This window comes from Condylura cristata, unplaced genomic scaffold (assembly GCF_000260355.1).
Source record: "Condylura cristata isolate star-nosed mole 26May11 unplaced genomic scaffold, ConCri1.0 scaffold00008, whole genome shotgun sequence".
NCBI lineage: Eukaryota > Metazoa > Chordata > Mammalia > Eulipotyphla > Talpidae > Condylura > Condylura cristata.
In genome coordinates, this window is record NW_004567109.1 from 3,068,054 (window position 1) to 3,088,141 (window position 20,088).

At 63.8% G+C, this 20,088-nt stretch overlaps 1 protein-coding gene across 1 annotated transcript in view; it reads right to left on the reverse strand.

Annotated features, from left to right (window-relative positions):
* The window catches only part of LOC105853376, a 109,175-nt gene that overhangs the window by 25,208 nt on the left and 63,879 nt on the right, over positions 1-20,088 (reverse strand). Inside the window, exon 3 of the mRNA XM_012722070.1 lies at positions 9,926-9,975. Coding sequence (XP_012577524.1) covers positions 9,926-9,975 — 50 coding nt within the window. The remainder of the gene's footprint in view (positions 1-9,925; positions 9,976-20,088) is intronic.

The following is a 20,088-nucleotide window of genomic DNA, read 5'->3' on the forward strand; positions in this document are numbered from 1 at the left end:
CCCGCCTCTGCCTCTGCCGCCCCAGGGAAGGGCTCGGGCAGCCAGGGCAGGGCACCCCTCAAGAGAGGCGCCAGCCAGCGTCTGGGTCTGGCCACCTGCCCCTCCTGCACCGGCAGCGCCTCCTCTCGGCCTGTCGGAGGTGGACCTGGGTGCCTTGTCCTCTCTTTGCCCCCCCCCCCCCAGAGAAAGCAGCGGCCCCCAGATGACCCTCCTGTGGCCCCTCCTGGGAGTCCTTCCATTTTAGTGACCCAGGTACCCTTTGGGCCACTGGGGCTCAAGGAAGGAAGGACCAGGTGAGGGGGACCTGGGCAGCCCTGGCCGCGCGGGCGCTCAGCCACTGGCTGGCCTGCCCCTTCTCCCACCTTGCGGCCTTCCTGCCGCCCAGTGTCGGCAGAGGCCACTGCCTTGGGCGAGGGGCCCCAGATTTACACCACCTCTGGGCAGCGTTCAGCAAAATGGCGCTGGCCTATTTTTGCAATATTTCTGTTTTGCAAAGGGAGGGGCCCAGGAGGCCCGGGGCAAAGCAGTCAGGGAGTTAACAATCTCCTCTTTCTCCCTTTCCCCTTATTTCTCTTCTTTCCCATCGTCCTGACTCCAAGTGGCTTCACGGGGAGGTTGACCTCTCCCCTCGATTGCCCTTCCTGGTGCCTTTTTGGCAACCCTCATTTCTGGGTGTCACACGACCCTCCACCCTTTCAGCCAGTCCCATCCTGTGTAGGGAGAGTAGTTGGAGAGGCTCCAGTACACTGGGCATCCCGAACCCCGAAACCCCGAAACCCCAGCGAACAAGGCCATGTGCGACCCAGAGGCCCATACCGCTGCCGGCACAGGGCCTCCAGGCAGAGAACCAGGGCGTCCGCCCCCACGCCGGTCTCAGAGCGAGGATTGTGCTCGCGGTAGCTGTGGGTTTTAGCGACAGGCAAACAGCTCCACCTGAGCAACTGTGGCACACAAGCAAGCCTGAAGACTTGGGGTGGAAGGATGATTTCTGGGTGCATTTAAGATGTCTAACATAGGCGAGCTCTGCATGTCTGGGCTTCTGCTGCTGGTGGTGAGGGCGGAGGGGCTTGCCCTCTCGCTACCTAGGCAGGCAGCCCCACCCGGGTGCCCAGTAACTCTGGGGTCGCCGGTAGACAGCGCTGGAGAGGAGTGGCCAAGGGGAGGGAACTCAGAGCCAAGGGGAAGAGGGCAGTCAGGGCCGGCCAGAAGGGCCCCGCAGAGCTCAGCCAGCGGCGACTGCCGGGACAACCTCCACTCTGCCGAGCCCCCAGCCAAGAGCCGTTGCTGAGGCTGAACAGATCCTGCCCGAGGGGGAGGGGCCTTCCTGGAGAAGCGTAGACCAGACAGTCTCAGGATCACCTTGGCGTGTTAGGATTTGAGAAGCCTGAAGCATTGAGGTGGTGAGGTATCAGGGAATGGTCCTCAGATTTCTCTCTCCCTGTGGGTGTGTGCACTTAAAGAAGGGGAGAGCCCAGAACTCAGGCATCTCCGGCCCATTTCTGCCCCGAGGACCCTGATGTATGACATCCAGGTCCACAGCCAGGCCATAGTGGGGACGTCTGTGCCTGGGACCTGGGGGATGGGCAGCCCAACGCCAGCCCCAAATCCTGGTTCTGGGGTTCTAGGCCCACAGCCACGACTCCTCTGGAGACACCACACCCCCGAAGTGAAAGGCTTCAGCCTGCTCGGTGCTCAAATCATAACACGCCAAGCAGTGCCCCCTCTGCGCCCAGGGAACAGCCTGCCTCCCTGCTCCCGGGTCCCCGAGCCTGGGCCTGGGGTGCCCACTCAGCCTCCCTCCCTGCTGAGCCCCGGGCCTTCTCACTCACCAGCCTGTTTACACACCAGGTATCTCATGCTTTATCTCCTCTCATTCTGAATTTGTAACTTTCACATAAACTTGAACAAAGCTCCTTTTGTTTCTGCACCCCACCCCGCGATCCCAATAAACTGGTTCCTTCCGAGGCGACTGGGCCAGGGCACAGAAGCCTTGGCCAAAGGACTGTGCATGCATGTGAACAAGCATGTTCGCACCTGCGAGGGAGTCGGTGTGTTTGCGTGTGAGCGCACTCCCCGGGCTGGCGGAGGGGGGTGTCAGCGTGGGGGGGGCCAGCGAAGTGTGAACAGGGAGCCTGCTGGGCCCACCGGCAGGGCCGGGCGGGTGGCGAGGGGGTGGGCATGGGTAACCGGGGATGAAGAAGAGACAAAGGACAGAGAGGAACAGCAAAGTGGGTGGCGGGGCGAGGCACCGAGGCCAGGCCCAAGTTAAGTGTAAGGCAGATCCGGGGATTGCATTATGGCGGGGTAGGGGCTGGCACAGCCGTGCGCCCGGCCCCATAATCCTGTTAGCCAGCAATCTCCATTCCGAAAGAGCTTCATTTCTTTGTGAATATTTGTAAACTAGATATCTAATGGAAAATTATAGGAAAATTATAGTGAAATTCATGACGGAGAAATCCGATTATCCCTAATTCAATTATGCCATCTTAGCCCACACAGCACATTTCCCATTTTTTTCCCATAAATACCGATGCCAGGGGTCCCGGTAATCAAATAAAATTGAAAATCATCTTCCCATTAAATTCAATTAGCCGCAATTTCTAAAGCCTATCAGAGATTTTAATTACTAAATTATAAAATTCTCCAATGCTAAATTGAAACCAAAAAAATTGCACATCCTTATATTTCAGAGAAAAAAAAGGGGCCAGCAAAATCCTTGAAAAATGCCCTGTCCTCTGTGCCCAGCGCCAGAGCAGGTGCCCACCTGGAGGCCCTGCCAGAGCAGCCTGCTGGCGGGCGGGTGGAGCGGCCGGGGGAGGGGCGAGCTGAGGGGCAGGCGGCCTCCACCCCAGCAGCTCGCTGGGCACCCCCGGGAGCGAGAACTTGCTGCTGTCCTGGCTCTGGAGACGCCTGGGACTGCCCCCACCCCGGGGCCTGCAACTGCCACCTTCTCGGCCCAGCGGCAGTGGCCTGAGGGCTCGGGCCACAGCGTGGTGGCCTCCAGGCTCGGGGTGGTTCCAGGGCAGCCAGCTGCTCACCCGAGCACCAGCACTAAGCACTCCGCTGGGCCCGACCGCCTGTGCTGGGCAGACACTGCGCGTGTGTGCAGGAGTCATGGACGGCGGTGGCCCCAGTCTCCTCCAGCGGCGCTGGGCCTGGCCACGGGCCAGCTTCGGATGGACCTGGCCCAGACTGGCCTCTCCCTGCACTTCTAGCTCCTTCTCCTAAGCCTCTTCCAACCAGCAACAGCCCAGAACTGGCAGGAAGACCCTGGCCCCAGGAGCGTCTCTTTCGCCCCATCATGCCCCGTCCAGGGGCGGCCAGCCGCCCCCCACGCCTGTCCTCTCCCGGCCTCCCGGCACTTACCCAGCCCCACAGGCTGCTCCAGGTGTCTGAAGAGCCCGGAGGTGGCATCGGCGGGGCATAAAGTGACCCTAGGAAACCCGAGGTGGGTGGCGGGTGGGCAGCGGCTGGGCCCGGCGGTTTCGGGGCAGGCCGCGGCAGAGTTGCCGGCAGCCCAGCACCCAGGGAGCAGGTTTAATTTGCCAGGCGGTCAGGAGTGCCAGCAGGGGAGGCACCCACAAACAAAACAAAAACAAAAAAGTTAATTATCTTTGGCTTTTTCTTAATAAATATCCAAACTGGCCGGGCCGGATCCTCCGCTTTGGAGGGAGAGACAAGAAGGAGGAAAAAAACCCAAACCCATTCCAGCAGACTCTCTCCCCGTCCACCTTCCCCTTTGTCTCCCTCCTTATAGTTATCTCTTATCAGAGGCAGTAACAGCCTCACATTAATTCCCCAATTTTGCAAGGGCAAGAGCGTGGCCGCGGAAGCTTTTTTTTTTTTTAACTTTTGGGGTGGGAAAGTGTGGGTGGGAGGAAGAGGAGGCGCGTGAGAAGAGCCAGGCTGAAGCACAGAGCAGTGAGCTGCAGGGATGGACGGTGTGCTGGGGGCCCTGGCCGGCGGCGGCCCTGGGACCCTCTGGCCCGTGGCTCTGACCTGGGCCGGGACCTGTCCTGGAATGTTGTGTTGTGTTTTATTTCGGCTACAATTATCAGCTGCAGGACTGCAGGGATTTCTCATCTGAAAACTCTGCTGTCACCAAGGGCTCGGGGCTGCTGGTTCCCGTGTCAACCCTGCCGGGGCGCTGCCTCCACCCTTGGGAGGGCTGTGCGCCTTCCCCTGGGGAATCGCAGGGGTGCGTGGGGAGAGACGCGCGGGCCTGTGGGTGGTGCTTGAACGCGCCTGAGTCCATGCCGTTGGCAAGGTGTGATGGGCACATGGAGGCGGCAGCCGGGGCCTGAGCACCCACTCTGGACCCCGCCACCGGGGTTCAACCCCCACGCCATCACTCACAGGCTGTGCAGCCTTCACCGGGTCACCGACCCTCTCTGAGCGTCCATTTCGCAGCATCAGAGTGAGCTGTGAAGAGCAGGCGCCCGGGGCCCGGGACCCAAGGGGGTGCAGTGACTGCCACCGAGTGTGAGGTTTCCTTCTGGGGCGATGCAAATACTCGAAAATGGGGTCATGGAGCTGTTTGCACGGCCTGGTGAAGATACTAAAAACCCTTGGATTGTACACATGGCCTTTGAATTTTATCTCAATAAAGTGGTTATAAAAGCGGAGGCTGGGCCCTCCCTGGTGGCGCAGCGGGTCAGGACGCAGCCCTGCAAGCTGGCCACAGCTGCGCCAGCACGAGTTCGATCCCCGCTCTGGGGGTGACCCCCAGGGCGCAGCAGACCGCTCCTGTCTCCCCGCTGCTCCCCTCAGCAGTGCACTTCGTCAGTCGGCCTGTTCTGCTCCCGGCTCTGTCTCTGGGGAAGCCTCTCACCGCCCCTGCACCTCTGGCTTGTACCCCATTTCTGTATGCATACATAAATAAATCTTAAAAAGGGGGGGGGCAAAAGGAGAACAGGACAGCACTCGCCGCTCGGGGCGCAGCACACCCTGGCAGGGATCGAGCACTCGGTAAGGATCAGCCGATGTGGATCGGGGGGTGGGCGGGCACCGGGCAGGCCGCCGGGAGCTCACAGGGGCTCCCGGGCCCGCGCCCCCCAGGACTCGGTCGGGGCTCTGGGGCAGCTGCGCCCTGGCCGGAGTGGGCGGGTGCGGGCCCTCGCCGGCCCCGCGGGTCCCCGGAGGGGGGCTGCCACGGCTGCCGCGCTCCGGGTCCAGAGCGCTCGTATTTTCCAAGTGCAGCAGACCGTGAATTCACCTTCATACTAGTTACAGGGTTATTTAGCTTCTCCTGACACTGACAATCACCAAACTTTAATTCGCTGCTTGGCTTCTGCCGCCGTGCCCTCTGCCCACCCCCAGAATCCCTGGGAGAGGATGGGGAGACCCGGGCCCGGCCCCTCTTGCCAAGGCTCGGCCTTTGGACTGATGGAGTGGCGGCAGGAGGCGGCGGGGGGGTGGGGGGTGGGCAGAGGCGAAGACAGAGACAGGGCAGGGTGGAGAGGAAGGGGGCACGGGGTCCCCCGGCCAGCCGCTGCTCCCGCCCGATGCAAGTTTTCAACCTGACACCCTCCGCCGCAGGGGAGCGCGGCTGAGCAGGCTGGGGTCTGAGGGTGGGCGCCCCGGCCAGGGCCTTCGGGGCCAGGACTCACTGAGCTCTCAGGACCAGGCCGCTGGCACGCGCTGGCTCCTTCGCCCAGTGCTGGCGGGGCCAGTGTCTGCTCGAGAGCCGGCCCCAAGGCCGTTCTTCCCACCCCGAGTCCGGTCGGATTTTCTCCTGCCTCCGGTGCCAGCCGCTCGCGCTGCCCACGTGACCGCTCTGCCTTGATGGGGCAGGTGGGTCTGCACCGAGGTCCTGGCGCACCCCAGATGGGACACAGAGACTGAGCATGCCCCGTCCCAAACAAGCACCCAAGTCGTACACTTCTGAGTCACCCACAGGAGTGTGCACCCGCTTCTTCCTCCGTGGGAGAGGTCCCTGCTCCCTACTGGCCCCCCCACCCCAGCCCCAGAGGGTCTTGGTCTCCCTCCTCGCTCGCCTACAGCGGTTGCCTCCTTCTGGCCCCTCTGTGCTCCCACATACTTTCTGGGGTGCACCCAGCCTCCAGAAGACCACAGAGGTGTCTGTTGGCTCGGGGGTCAGGCCAGCCCAGAGACCCGAGTTCTCTTAGCCACTTGCCTCTTGAGGCGCTCACCGCTGTCCTCCCCAAGCCCCCAGACCAGCAAGGGAGCAGGGTTCTCGCTGAGAGCCATCTGGTAGAAACAGGAAATGTTCTTAGTCCCAAAATCCATGTTGGTGCCTTGGACTGTGTATCAGGCTGAGGCCCAGAGGGGAGAGCAGGAGAGGGGCCTGTGAAGCCCAGAGGCTGGCAAGGACAGGGGCTGGGAGCTTGAAAAACAGCAGACCCAGGAGGAGGAGAGGCGGAGAGAGGCACCGGTGGGTCTAGCTCATCCCAGCGCCTGGCACTGCCCCACCCTTGCTGGCCAGGGAAGTGGCCTGGGCCAGAGAGATGTCAGTGGGGCCGACGGCAGAGATGGGAGAAGGGGCTTGTTGACTGCAAACTGTCCATTACGGCTCAGATTATAAGCATATTGCACAGGGCTCTCTGCACGATGCCGAGGAAATCCAATACGCTGAAAGGTTAATGCAATCAATTAGGGTGACAAGGAAGTAAAGTAAAGCCTTCGAGTAGATGAAAAGGAGAGAGAGACTGCCACGGGCCGGGGGCGGTGCGTGGAGTGTGGGTGGTGGGAAGGCAAAGAGGAGCGGAGAGAGGCGTGGAGGGAAGCGCACCCGAGGCCGGGGCCTGAGAACAGGGGCCGGTGAGGGAGCCCGGCGCTGGCAGCAGGAGCGGGGCGGGCGCCGACCCGCACTGCCACCCAGCTTCCCCGCCTCCCACCTCCCTGCCTGCCAGCCTTCCCTCTGGGCGTGGAGCCCGGCTCCAGGTCAGCTCCAATCACTGCGTATGTCACCGGAGCCGGTCTGCCCCTGCGCAGAGGGAGTGTCTACCACGTCCCGCTGGGCCCACTCTGCCAGGACTGGGCCTGGCTCCCACCCACACCCCAGGAACAGGCCTCAGTTCTAACCGGAGGCCGCCCTTGGCTTCCCCGTCAGTAGCACCGCGGACACAGCCCTCCGCTGGTCCCTGGTGCCCGTTTCCGACCCACGACAGGCCGGGCAGCAGAGCACATGGCGGCCAGGAGCCCCTTCTGCAGACATGGGCTCCCACGGGGTCATGCAGCCACGGGGGCCACACGGATGTGGACGTGGAGGGCCCAGAACTGAGAACTGAGACACCCGGGCCACCACGTTTCTTCCACAGTGCTCCCCGGCTCCGGAGATGCTCCCCAGCCCTGGAGATGCTCCCCATCACAGGAGGTGCTCCAGGCCCCGGAGGTACTCCCCAGCACAGGAGATGCTCTCCAGCACAGGAGGTGCTCCCCATCACGGGAGGTGCTCCCCAGAACAGGAGGTGCTCCCTGGCCCTGGAGGTACTCCCCAGCACAGGAGGTGCTCCCTGGCCCCAGAGGTACTCCCCAGCACAGGTGGTGCTCCCCAGCACAGGAGGTGCTCCCTGGCCCCGGAGGTGCTCCCCAGCACAGGAGGTGCTCCCTGGCCCCAGAGGTACTCCCCAGCACAGGAGGTGCTCCCCGGCCCAGAAGGTACTCCCCAGCACAGGGGGTACTCCCCAGCACAGGAGGTGCTCCCCATCACAGGAGGTGCTTCCCAGCCCAGAATGTACTCCCCATCACAGGAGGTGCTCCCCGGCACAGGAGATGCTCCCTGGCCCCGGAGATGCTCCCTGGCCCCGGAGGTGCTCTCCAGCACAGGAGTGCTCCCCAGCACTGCAGCCTCACCTGTTCCCAGAAGACACTGGGAGAGCGGGGGTGCAGGGGGGACTCGTGGGGCCTGCCCAGGGGTGGATCTGCCTCCCACGGGCTGTGGGCTCCCACGGGAAGCTGGCTCTGGGAGGCGGAAGTAACGGGGCGCCTCCTTCCTTTCAGGGCCCGGGCTGGACACCATCAGCCCCTCGCTCACTCCCTGGCTCCAAGAACCCCCAAGGAGATGCTCCTCTGCTCTCCTTACAGGAGAGGAAACCGCGCCCGGCAACTTCCTGAGGGCTGCAGAGAGACACGGTTCCCGGAACAACGCTCCGAGGAACACGGCTGCGGGAGGGGCCTGGCGGGACTCTGCACCAGGTGGGACCGAGGGGCGCCAAAGAGATGGCCCGATGACGCCTCGGAGCGACCCGAGCCCGGACCGCAGCGGACTCAGAGCACAGAGCCAGGGTCGCGCCACGCCGGGAGCCCCCTCGCGAGGGCCAATTTCATGCCGTTTTCATTTTATCACTTAAAAAGGAAAAGCAAAGGCCAGAAGCCAGAGCAGGAAGCAGCGGAGGTGTCCGGCACGGCTGGACGGTTGAGCTTTGCAGACCAAACCTGTGAGGTAGCTACTCCGCTCCGCTTCTGCTGAGGGAGAGCTGCCCGACCTAACCGAGTGTGCGCCGATGAAACTTTACTCACAAAAACAGGCCGGGGCCGTTCTGGCCCTCGTGCCCTACCCTGCCTGGCTGCGCCCCCAGCCTTGCTCTGGCGGAGCGCGAAGGCTCGGGCTGACTTTCAGGACCCAGGATGCTGGGCACCACCCCACCTTCTAGGGCAGAAGTACCCGGTCCGCAGGTTGACAAGGAGGCAAGGAAGGGCTGGCGGACGAGTCCGCTTCTCATGACCAGCGGAGGGTGGAGGAGAAGAAGGGGAAGACAGGCAAGCTCCAGCATGGAAACGTGTCCAGGGCCGGCCCGGCCTCCCAGGAGGCCCTGCTCTGGGCTTCCGACGGCCAGGGATGATGCGCAGAGCTCTGAACATTCTCTGTGCCTCGAGGGGTGCAAGTCTGAGAGGGGGACAGGAGTGGGGTGGCGGGCCCCGGCTGGCCAAAGGGACGGCAGGGGAGAGAAAGGCGAGGGGAGAGGCCAGGGGAGCAGAGCTGTAACCAGGGTGGTGCTGGAGGCAAAGGGAGGAATCCACCGGCCCCAGCGAGAGCGCAGGGCGCGGGCCGGGCCTGCCCTACACGGCCGCCTCTGATCACGTTTTCAGGGCCACTGCCCGCCGGCACAGACAATGCTGGGGGAGCCTTTGAAGTCCGAAAGGGATGCCGCGGTGGGAGCCTGGAGAACCTCTCCCCTTCCCCCGTCCTCCCGGGGGGAGGAGCCCGGCAGGACAAAACCCCCAGCCGGTTGCAGCCGGGCGAAATGCGTGAGACAAAGGGAAAACAAACAGGCTCGGAGCCAGGCGCACGGTGCCGTGTCTGTCCCCCGCCCCGCTGCGCTGGGATGATGGATGGCTGCAGCCAGCCAGCTTGCCCGCCCCGCAGGCCCCGCTATTTACATAACACTGGCGTTCCACCGGTCACCTCTGACAGGGCGCTGCCTGGGGCCAGCCCGGTGGCCCCCAGGTTCCTCCAGCCCAGAGGAGAGAGCCCAGACAGTTGTGAAGGGCCAGCTGGGCTGAGGGAGCCCCGGGCCTCGGCTGGGCAGGGCAGCAGCCTGAGCTGGCCTCGGGGCCAGAGGCCGCCTCCCTCCCAGCCTGCCTACGAGGATGAGGGGCAGGCAGGGCCGGAGAACGGGGCTTTTCCTGTCCCTGACAGTTCCCGAGCGCCAGCGACAAGCAGCCCTCGCCCGGCCACAGCAGGCAGGCAGAGCCAGGCCTGGTCCCGCCTGGGGTGGAGCCCTGCACCACAGGTGCCCTGGCCACACGCCACCTATCCCCTGGGGTCCACATGTCCCCAGCTCATGCCCAGCCTAAGAGCCAGGAGGGCCACCTTTAAGGCCGCCAGGCTCAAATGGACAGCAGGACTCCGACGCGGCCGCCACCTCCCCCCGCTGCTCCACACCAGGCCAGGGGCCTCTGTACCCAGTTTAGTGGCCCCCAGTGGGGGCGGGGACGGGGGCAGGGGGGCGCTCAGCCTTACCTTGTAGCGGGTCCTAGAGACTCCTCTCTTGGTAGGGGCGTCACTTCATCCTGGGGAGGGAGGCAGAGGGGGTCCGTTAGCCTTTCAAGCAGGTCGCCTGCAGCTCCCCAGTGCACGCCCCCACATCCTGCAGGTCGGGGTGCCCTGCCGCCGACGGGCCAGGGGCCGACGCTCTGGGGTGGCCCGGGGGTTGCCGTGCAGCCGTGCTGCGTGGGCACTGGCTTGCCCCCTAACCTATGTGGCAACCAATTGTTGCCAAAATTCAGGAAGCAGGAGGGGCTGAGCGTGGGGCTACGGCCCGGGGACACCCCCACTGAGTAGGAGACACCCCCACCGAGCAGGAGAGCAGACCGTGCTCCAGCGCCTGCTGGAGGTAGCGACAGGGGTTTGTGGTGGGGTGCCCCCCGGGGGCTACGCCTGGGAGCCCCCTCCTTTCCTGTCTCCCAGCCCCTGAGAATGACAGGCCAAGCTCTTCACTGCAGCAGGGGGTAACAGGGGCCGTGGCACCCAGAGCCTCAACTTCCAGCAACAGGCTGGGAGTCTGGGGTGCCCTGGGGTCTACATAAGAGTCAGAGTGACCACGGCTGGGGACCCCGCTGGGAGGGGGACCCAGGCCCACAAACACTGGGTCCTCGGTCAGCACACAGCGTGGTCCAGCCTGCCAGCGCCTTGCCAGGGCTGGCCCTCGTGCCCAGGGTGGGTTTGGGGAGCCAGGCTGTTGTGGGCAGTAGCCTTTCGTGGACAGGAAACCCAAGTGCTGGTGGCCTGCTGCCCTGGGCCCCCCCCGGCCTGGCCCCACGTGCCCATGCCCCGCCTCTGAACTGTCCCCACACTGAGGAAGCGCTTTCGGCTTCCCTCTCCTCTCCTTCATTCTGGCTTATCAATGATGCAAACGGAGTAACACCAATTTCCTTAGTCTGTGTAATCCCCAAATCAGATTGGGGGGATTGCGAGAGGTGAGGTGACCTTGTGCAGGGCTCCCTCCACGCCACCCAGTCCCGCCGCCCGCCCTCCCAGGACGCATTTAGACAGATACTGCTAATTGCACTTGACACGCACTCCTAGGGCGGCTGGGTGCTCTGCCAGCTCCCGCCACCGCCGCTGGGCTGCCCGGGGAGCCGGTGCCCACCACGGTGGACCCACCCCAGCAGTCACAGGCTTGGCAGCCACAGAACAACTGGGGGTTGGTCCCGTGGACCTCTGATGCCCGTCTGATCCTGACGGTGAGAACCCCGGGGGTGGGCAGAGGGCTGGGGGCTGAGCCCCGGGCAGCAAAGAGGCAAGGGGAGTCGGGCCCAGGTGGACAAGGGGCAGAGGCTGGAGCCTGGAAAAGGAAGGAAGGCGGAGAGCGGAGCCGGGTGGAGAGGAGACCTAGCAGAGCTGGGCCCCTGGGCATGGGGTGGAGCCCCCAGCCCACCCGCCCAGCCCGCCTCCACCGAGGGCTCACCCTCCAGCAGGCCAATCAGGGGCCCGGCCCTGGCGTCCTCACTGTCCCGTCCAGCCCCAACCTGCCTGCCGGAGAGCTCTCAAGGCGCCCCGGCCAGCCTCCCCTGAACCCCCAAAGCCCCCCAACTCCACAACTCTAGTATCTCCCTTCCACCACCTTTTTCTCCCCTCCCATCCTCCCCGGCAACTGTGCATTTATTAATTCATGAGGCACTAATTAGTTCTTTGTTTAATTTTGTGTTAAACAGACTGACCGGAATGATAACGACTTGCAGCGCCGTGTTGCCGTCCCCAACCGCCCCTGTTTTCTGACAACAAGGGAGCGCGGGAGACCGGAGTGCTGAACCCAAATCCCTCAGCAGTTGCACTTCATTAAGTCAAAATGTGACAAGAAGCTTAGAGAGCAACTTGCAGATCTGATCACACAGAACAATCGGGGAGGAAACTTTCCAGGAGTTGGCTGCGGGTGGAGGGGCAGGGCTGGGAGGGGCAGCCGCTCACACACGGGCCAGCGTGGAAGGGGGTCCCCTCCCTCGCCTGGCCCGGGGTCGCGTGGCCTGGCCAACAGTGTGGGGGGCTGGGATGCCAGGTGGATTCTGGAACCCCGGTGTGGGCCTAAGAAGTTCAGCCCAGTCTAGGATGGGCTCTGGCATCTTCTCCTGACTGTCCTCTCACCATGCCTCATGTCCAGTTCTGGCCAGTGTAAGTCAATGACCAGACACAAGCAGGGTTGGGCAGAGAACCAGGAACTTACTGTAGCTAAGGAAGGTTTCTGAGAGGCCGGGGGAGAGAAGAGTGGGAAACAGCAAGCAGGAGATGAGACTAGAAGACTACAGCTAGGTGCAACCTTTCCTGGCGAGGGAAAAAGTGACAGTCAAGAGCCAACATAACCACTGTCCGCCAGTCAGCTAACCCCCACTCACCCACCCACCTGCCCACATATCCACTCTCCCATTCATCCGTCCACCCATCCATCTGTCCATCCACCCACCTGCCCACCCATCCATCCATCCATCCAACCATCCATCCATCCATCCATCCATCCACCTGTCTGTCCATCCATCCGTCCATCTACCTGTCTGTCCATCCATCCATCCACCCATACACCCATCCTCCATCCATCCATCTATCCACCCGTCCTTCTGTCCATCCTCCATCCATCCACCCATTCATCCATCTATCTCCATCTCTCCATCATCTGTCCATCCACTCATCCATCTATCCTCCATCCATCCATCCATCATCCACCCATCCTCCCTTCCTCCCTCCATCCATCATCTGTCCATCCATCTGTCCGTCCATCTATCCGTCCATCGTCTGTCCGTCCGTCCGTCCACCCACCCATCCATCCGTCAGTCTGTCTATCCAATGGCCTGTATTCTACATACTCTGACCAGAAAACCGAGGGCCAGAAGGTGTAAGTTCTGTGCGAAGATACACAGCAAATCAGAGCCAGGACCGGGCGCCCGACTTCCAGGCCGTGGGCCTACAACAGGCAGCTGAGCCCGCGTCTCGCGCCCTGCTCCCCCTGTGCGCGTGGGGAGCAGGCTCCCAGCCGCCACCGCGGCACAGTGCGGTGGGCGGGCTCGAGCCCTGCTCCCGTCCGCCCGCTCCTACTCTCCAGAGATGCGGTCACTCTCGCCCAGTAACGGGAACAGGGAAGGGGCGGAGGAGCCCGAAGCACACAGACGGAGGCCAATAACGGCCCAGAGTTCTGCTGCCTCGCCCCACTGGCCGCCACGCCGTCCAGCTGGGCCCTGACCCTCTCTCCCGGCTGCGCAGCCGCCCACGGGCAGAGGGGCTGCGGTCAGCGGTGTCCGGGCTGCTCCCGCCGGTTCGGGAGCGCGGTGGTCTCTGCCCGAGCCTGGCAGCCCTGGGCTGGCTTCTGTTAATTTGCTGTCAGGCTGCCTAAGCAAACCAATTAAAACTAATCATTAATTATAAAAGAGAACGAGAAGAGTGGAAGAGAGGGGAGAGGTGAAGGCGGAGAGGGAAGGAGGGAGAGGGGGAGCGGGTCGAGGCCCACGGGCCTCCAGGAGCCCGACGGGGGGACCGCGGGCCTGGCCGCTGGGAGGGACCGGGGTCCCCTGGCTCACGAGGCGCTGGGGCAGAGGGGGCACTGGAGAGAAGTGAGGCCGTGCAGAGAGGGCTTCGGGGCAGCGCCAGGAGACAGGGCAGGGCGGGACGGTGCCAGGACCCACACCAGGGCGTGGAGGGGCCACGACCCCGAGGCCCTCGGCCGGAGTCACGGGTGGCGCGGAGCTCACTTCGGCCGCGGCCCGGCGGCCTGCTCCACACGGATGAGGTCCGGCGAATTATGCAGCACCGGGCCGCCCCCGGGCCTGACGCCCTACCTGCCCCCAGGGCTCTCAGGCCACGGAGGCCCAGCGCGGTGGCCGGCCCTGCCTCCTTCCCCACACACCCGCGCCGGGCCGGCCCTTTCACAGGGCTGAGGCCACGTCAGCCGCAGCCTGAGGAGCGGGCGGCACAGACAAGGGCCACTGTCATGGAAACGGGCTCTTTCCCCGAGAAATATTCTGTTTGGCCTCCTTCCTGCATTGAGGAGCTGTCACGGGCCCGAGTGAGCGTCCCACCACTCCGGGGCCAGGCGTGACAAAACCTATTTTCTGCCTCAAATTTGATTGATTAAAAAACTTTTTAGGAAAACCATGTTAAAAGAGTGAAAGCGAGAGCAAGAGCAAAAGAAGGAAGGAGAGAGGGAGAGAGGGGGGCGAAGAGAAGGACGGCGAGAGCAGAAAAGCTACCTGCCGAGGCCGGGGGAGCCAGGCTGCCCCCACGCACCCCCGCCACCTATGACACCCCAGGATGTGTCAGTGGGCAGGCCAAAGGGGTCCGAGACTTGCCCGCACCTGGTGGGACAGCGGGTGCTGGGGGAGGGGGTGGGTTCCCTGGCCCTGTCCCAGGGAAGCAGCAGACACCCCAAGTGGGCAGGGGACGGGGGTGGCCGTCCAGGGCTGAGCGGGCCTCTGGACTGGCCCTGGGGCGTTCCAAACAAGCCTGGCTGAGATTTGGCTGGATGGAGCAGTCTGTAGGGGCCCAGAGGAGGGTCCGACAGTTTGGGGCCAGAAAGGGGTTTTTCCCACCTTGTTCTCTTAAGCCCTGGCTCAGAAAACACTTTCATGAAATAAGTGAATACAGAAGCGGGGGGTGGGGGCAGCCGAGCCCCGTCCTGCCGCTGGCCAAGGCCTGCTGTCTCCACGTCCGTCTCAGGGCCGCTCGCTCATCGCCGCAGCCCCGGGCTCCTCTGTCAGGTGCTGCCCTGCGTGGTCCTCAGCCACACCCCCTCTTTTTTCCCCAGAAGCTGAGGCGGGCCTCGCCAGGGCCTTGGATGGCCTCCCCAGCCCCGAGCCCCTCCAGCAGGAGAAACTCCTCTGACCAACCACCGGAGGCCCCGGACCCGCCGGGGTGGGGCCATCCTCTCCCCAGGAAGGAAAGCAGGTCGGGGGCTGGATGTGCTCCCCCTGTCCGGGGCCTCAAAGGTGAGCAGGAGGAATGGTCTGGCCAGGGAATCAGCAAGAAGGTTCCCCCAGGCTCAGGGAGGGGTCCCCACCGCTCTGACCCTGCCTCTGCCAGCTCAGGCTCCTCACCGGTGACACAGGCCCCTGGAACCCACGGCCTCCTGCCAGATGCCCAGGAGACTCAGCGACCCCGGCCTCGCCCCCGCTGCTCCTGCATCCACCCCGGACTGCGTGGCACTGGCCCAGGTCCCAGGGAGACGCGACATAGCATGGAGACAGGACACGGGCCGCGAGCGCGCGTTCGAGTCCTGCCCCGGCCACCTGCCCCGGCCACCTGTCAGGGCACCAGGCCCCCACCGCGCGGGGTCCACTCAGGAACTACTTTCCGGGCACCGTGCTGCCTACTTTCCCGGGCGCCCAAAGGTAGGAAGTCAGAGGCCTCCCCCATCGGACTTCCATTCCAGAGGTTATTGTGCCCATCCACCTGTTAGCTTTGGGGGCACCTGCCGCTGAGATGCCAGGTCCCCCCTAAGGACCTGCCCAAAGAACGAGAAATAGAGACGCAAGCAAAAACCTGCCCACAGATGTTTGCAGCAGGCTGTTCACAGCAGCCAGAGGACACCATGCCGGCGGCCACTGGTGGCCTCGACAGACAACACACACAAAGCCGCACCACGGAATATTACTCACTCATAAAAAGGAACCTCATTCTGGTACCTGCTACAACATGGATGGATCTCGTAAAACGAGATCCCGGACACCCCATTCCACTGATACTCACCGTCCAGGACAGGCCACGAGAGGTTGTGCGGGCTGGGGGTGAAAAGGGGCGGGAGTGGCTTTTCCCGGGAACAGAGCTAGTGGTGAATGGTTTCTGGCCTTAGACACCCTGGATCGTACGGTGTAAGGTGGTGACGGTGGCAAATTTATGTTGTGTGCATTTTTACCCAATAAAGCAGAATGACAAGCAGAGGGGGGAGAAGGAGCCGTGGGGAGAGCAGGTCGCCCCAGCCATCAGCAGCCCTGAGAGCTGGCCAGCCCACGCACAGGAAGGCGACTCAGCGGGATTTGAGACCCGTCTTCAGGAGCGGGGAGCTCTCCTTCAGGAGCTCTGCCTGGTGACTGCCAGGGAACAGGCCATATGCAGAGGCGGGGGGGCTCCCAGGAGGGCCCCCAGGCTCCGTCACTCAAGTGCCTGTGCTTCCATGTCCCCGGGGCTGCCGCTCCCCGCTCCCCGGCAGGCACCCAGCGGGCCCCCTGTCGCCGTGGCCCGGCCTGCAGGGCCGTCCCGGCCACCTCTCCACCGAGGCTGCCGGCTTCTGCGGCTGAGCGGCAGCTGGGCGCAACGAGAGGCCCCAGGGACGGGAGGAGGGCCCGAGCCCTAGGCGGCCCCAGCCACCTGGCTCTAGGGCTCCCCCAGGTCGGGAAGTCCCACCTGGCAGGGAAAGGCAACTGGAGAGCCGGGTCCTCGGGGGAGCCCCCCACGCATGCGCCCCGCCCTCCCGCCTGCTCGCGAATGCGTGTGCACACATAAACCCCAGCCTTGGCCCGGGAACTGTCAGGAGATCAACAAACAAAAGCTGCTTCTTGACAGGGAGTCATTTATATTTTAGCTTCGTTCCATTATCCTAACGAATCCTTCATCAGCAGATGCAATATTAACAGCAGAAAATCAGCTCATTACATCCGGGGGGATTTCATCAAGACGGCAATCATGTATGCAGCTCCCCAAGCCTTCCAGAGGCCAGTGTGGCTGTTATTTATTTATTTTGTTACTTATTTATTTAATTTTTTGGGTTCTTTCCACATAATTGCACCGCATCTCAGATCTTTAATAAATAATTTGCAGGTCCTGAACTGCAGACAGCTCTGCTCTCTGCCATGAGAGCCTGCATTAGCCAAAATATTTACCAATATTTAAAAGCCATTAGAGTCAGGTGGCGAGTGGGGAGGGGGGTGCCCTGTTCTTCTAGAAACAGCCGGTTTGGGCAGTGGGGCTGGGTCCTCACTCTGGCTCTTCAACCCCCAGCTCTTGGTCCACGGGGGTCATGCTGGACCGGAAGCTCCCGGGGGGCATCCCCTCTGCTTCCCTGACTCACTCCCCCGCGCCAGGAGTGCGCTCCTGGGAGCTCCTGGAGCAGGTCGGGGCGCCACTAAGGGCGGCTTCTCGCGCAGGCCGGGGCATCGGCTGCAAGGTGCTGTGGGTACAGGCAGGCCCCTTCCACGTGCCTGCGTACCCTGTCGGGGTGGCCCCCGGGGCTCCCCGAGCTGGGGGGTCCTGGCACCCCGCAGGCCCCGCGCCGCTGCGGCCCAGTGTGAAGACAGCCGGGCTCGTCCCGCTGGGCTCCCCGAAGTTACTCTCCAACTCTAAGGGCCAGGAAGGCCGACGCGTTGCCTTCCATGGGGCGGGAATGGGGGGCAGCAAACTCGAGCGCTCGCCCGAGCAGCACAGCTAGGGAAAGGCTCAGGGGCGTCCACTGGTGCGGCGCCGGGCCCGCCGTCCACGCCCGGCCTTCCGGAGCTCCTGCTCGGACCCCACAGGCTGCAGGGGCCGCTGGGGCTGGAGCGCCCCCCACGCCACCGCCGGCCTGCTCTCGCAGGTTTTCCCAGCGGGGGCTGGATTTCTGCCCAGCCAGGAATGTGTTCCCAGGATGTCAATTCTAATCTCCCTCGCGCTCTGACAGAATTAAGCTCCGGTTTGTCCGACAACATCCCAAAGTTTCAGAAATCCAGGGCAGACTCTCTAATCAGGCTGCAGGACAAAGGTCTGGCCTGACCCTGTCACTTCCACTTACTCCTCCTGTCTGTCTCCCGGCCTCGGCCTTTCTGCAGCTCCCTGCACCCTGGGCCCTTCCCTGGCCAGCTCAGCCCCCACCTCGCCTCCGGGCTGTCCTGTTCCTCCGCCCAGCATTTCCCCTCTCCAGGCCAGGCGCTGGGCTAATCCCTTTGCTCCACTATCTAGAGCCCAGGAATTCCGGTGGGACCGACCAGCCGGAAGCCCTGGGCCTGCCGGCCTCACCTAGGCCAGGGCTCCCTCCCAGCGCGGCCTGTAGGGAGCGCCGGGCTCAGCCCCGTCTGGGCTGGTCTCCATCTCTGCACCCCTGCTCCTGGCCTGAGTGTCGGGGCTCCCCTGGAGGGGGCATCCTTGGGCCGGGGCCAATCTCCATCCTGCTTGAGGGTTGGGCTGGTGGGTCCTGGAGCCGCTTGGCCTCCCACCACCTTGGAGACACCCACGTGGGCAGGGCCCCCTCCCCTGCAGGCACCCAGAGGAGCACTGGGCAGGGCGGGGCGAGGGCTCCAGCCGGGGAGCCCCAGAAGGGGGTAAGGACCTGGGAGCCGGACAGTGGGCAGCTGGAGCGCTTCTGTGCCCGCAGGGGACAGTCGCCCTCCTCCTTCTCCGCCCCCACAGCCGCGACCTCACGTCTGCCGGGTCTCCTGAGCACACCGAGTGCGGTGCCTGCCTGGCTTTCAGAGGGGGCCCACACCTTCAGGGCACACACAGCCGTGGGCGGGGGCCGTGGCTCAAGTGTGGTCTGCTCACATTAGAGGATTCACGGGGAGCAGAGGCCGGAGGGAGGAGTGTGGACACCCACGGCACAGCAAGCGGACCCCACGGCGCCTGCGTGGCCAGAAAGCCACCCAAGGGGGGGGGCGCCCCGAGCAAGCAGGGGAGACACCAGTCCCGTCCAGCCGTCTGGCTGACCCGTACAGAGAGTCCTGGTGGCCAGGGGAGGGGGCACCCCAAACGCTGCCTCCGGCGGGGGGCAGGGCCGTGCCACAGCTCCCCAAGCGCCCCGTCCGGGGCCGGGGTCCGGTCCACCAGGGCTCTCACGCCCGCCCCTCCGCAGCCCCCAGGGCCGCGTGGAGCAGAGCGGGGACCCCCTGCCCAGAGCGGCTGCCCCAGCTGCCCCCGTGATCTGCCTTGCATCTCCGGCCCGAGCCAGCCCGGCCTCCGGCAGAATGACAATAACGGCGGCGCTCTGACCCAGCCGCGGCAAGGCCTCCGCTCGCCCGCGGGGACGAGACGCTGGCCTGCCCGTGTCTCGGAGGAAGTCCCTGGGGCCCGCCCCCTGAGCCCCACCCCGCGGTCCCCCCAAACTTCCAGCCTAGCTGCGAGCCCCTCCACAGCTCGCCTCCTCCCCTGCTGGGCTGGGTGTTAGTGAGTTGTTGGGTTTTTTCTTTTTTTGCAATTTATCAGCAGATTGTGTGGAGCTGAGTGGTGTGAGCCTCACCCTGCTAAATAAAGCTTTGGTATTTCTGATAAAGCCATCAAATTCCTTATCACACTGACACAAAGTGCATTTAAAGAGACAGACACCCTGTCCCTCCCTCCCCAAGCCCCCGCCCCTCCACTCTGCGGATTTCCAGCTGCTCAGCCTCTGCTGGGTCAGATGCCAAATAGAGCTCCTGAGGATGGGGGGGCGGGGGGCGGGGGAGACCCGGGGCCGGCTGCCCTCTCCACCGCCCGCCCACCCGTGTCCGAGCGGCCGGCGCGCTGACCAGGGACTCAGGTCCTGGGGAGCGGCCTGTGCTTCCTGCCCCAGCTCTGGAAGCAGACGGAGCTATCAATAGAAACGCTGCCACGGGGATGTCCTCACAAACAGCACAATCCTGTGTTGGGACGACGGCCTGCAGCTGGAGGAAGTGACCGGAGGCCGTGGGCCGGCCGGCCATGGCCGCCGACATGCCCGGGGCCTCAGCCGCTGCGGCACTGAGGGGGCTGGGCGGCTGGGGAGGGCCTGCAGGGCTGTTCCGCACGGGGCTGGCCCGCGCCCCAAGCCCTGGCTCCTCGCACGGGCCAGGTGGGTGGAACTGTCACCCCATTTGACAGACGAGGGAGCCCAGGTGGCCTGGAGGCTTCGGAGGCAGTGTCAGGCCCCCGGCCCAGGCCGGCCGGCCAGACGCGTCCCTCCCCGCTCGGCTCGGCGGTCCACCTCGGGCCGGCCCCGCCCACCTCCCCATCTATAATCCCACATGCAGGCCTGCCCACAGCCCAGGCCCTGCGCCCACACACAGCCTGTTGGTTGAGGAATCAAATTTATTATTTTTAATTATTTTGATTTATCAAAGCAGCAGCTACAATCATATTAAACCAACTTGGCTTCTTGGCATTTAACAGAAACAGCTGCTGCAGGACTCCCCCAGACTCAATAAAACACCCGCCTGTCCACCTGCTCCACAAGTAGGCCACCCACACCCCCTCCCCAGGGACCCTGAGTTGAGGACCACTAGCCACCA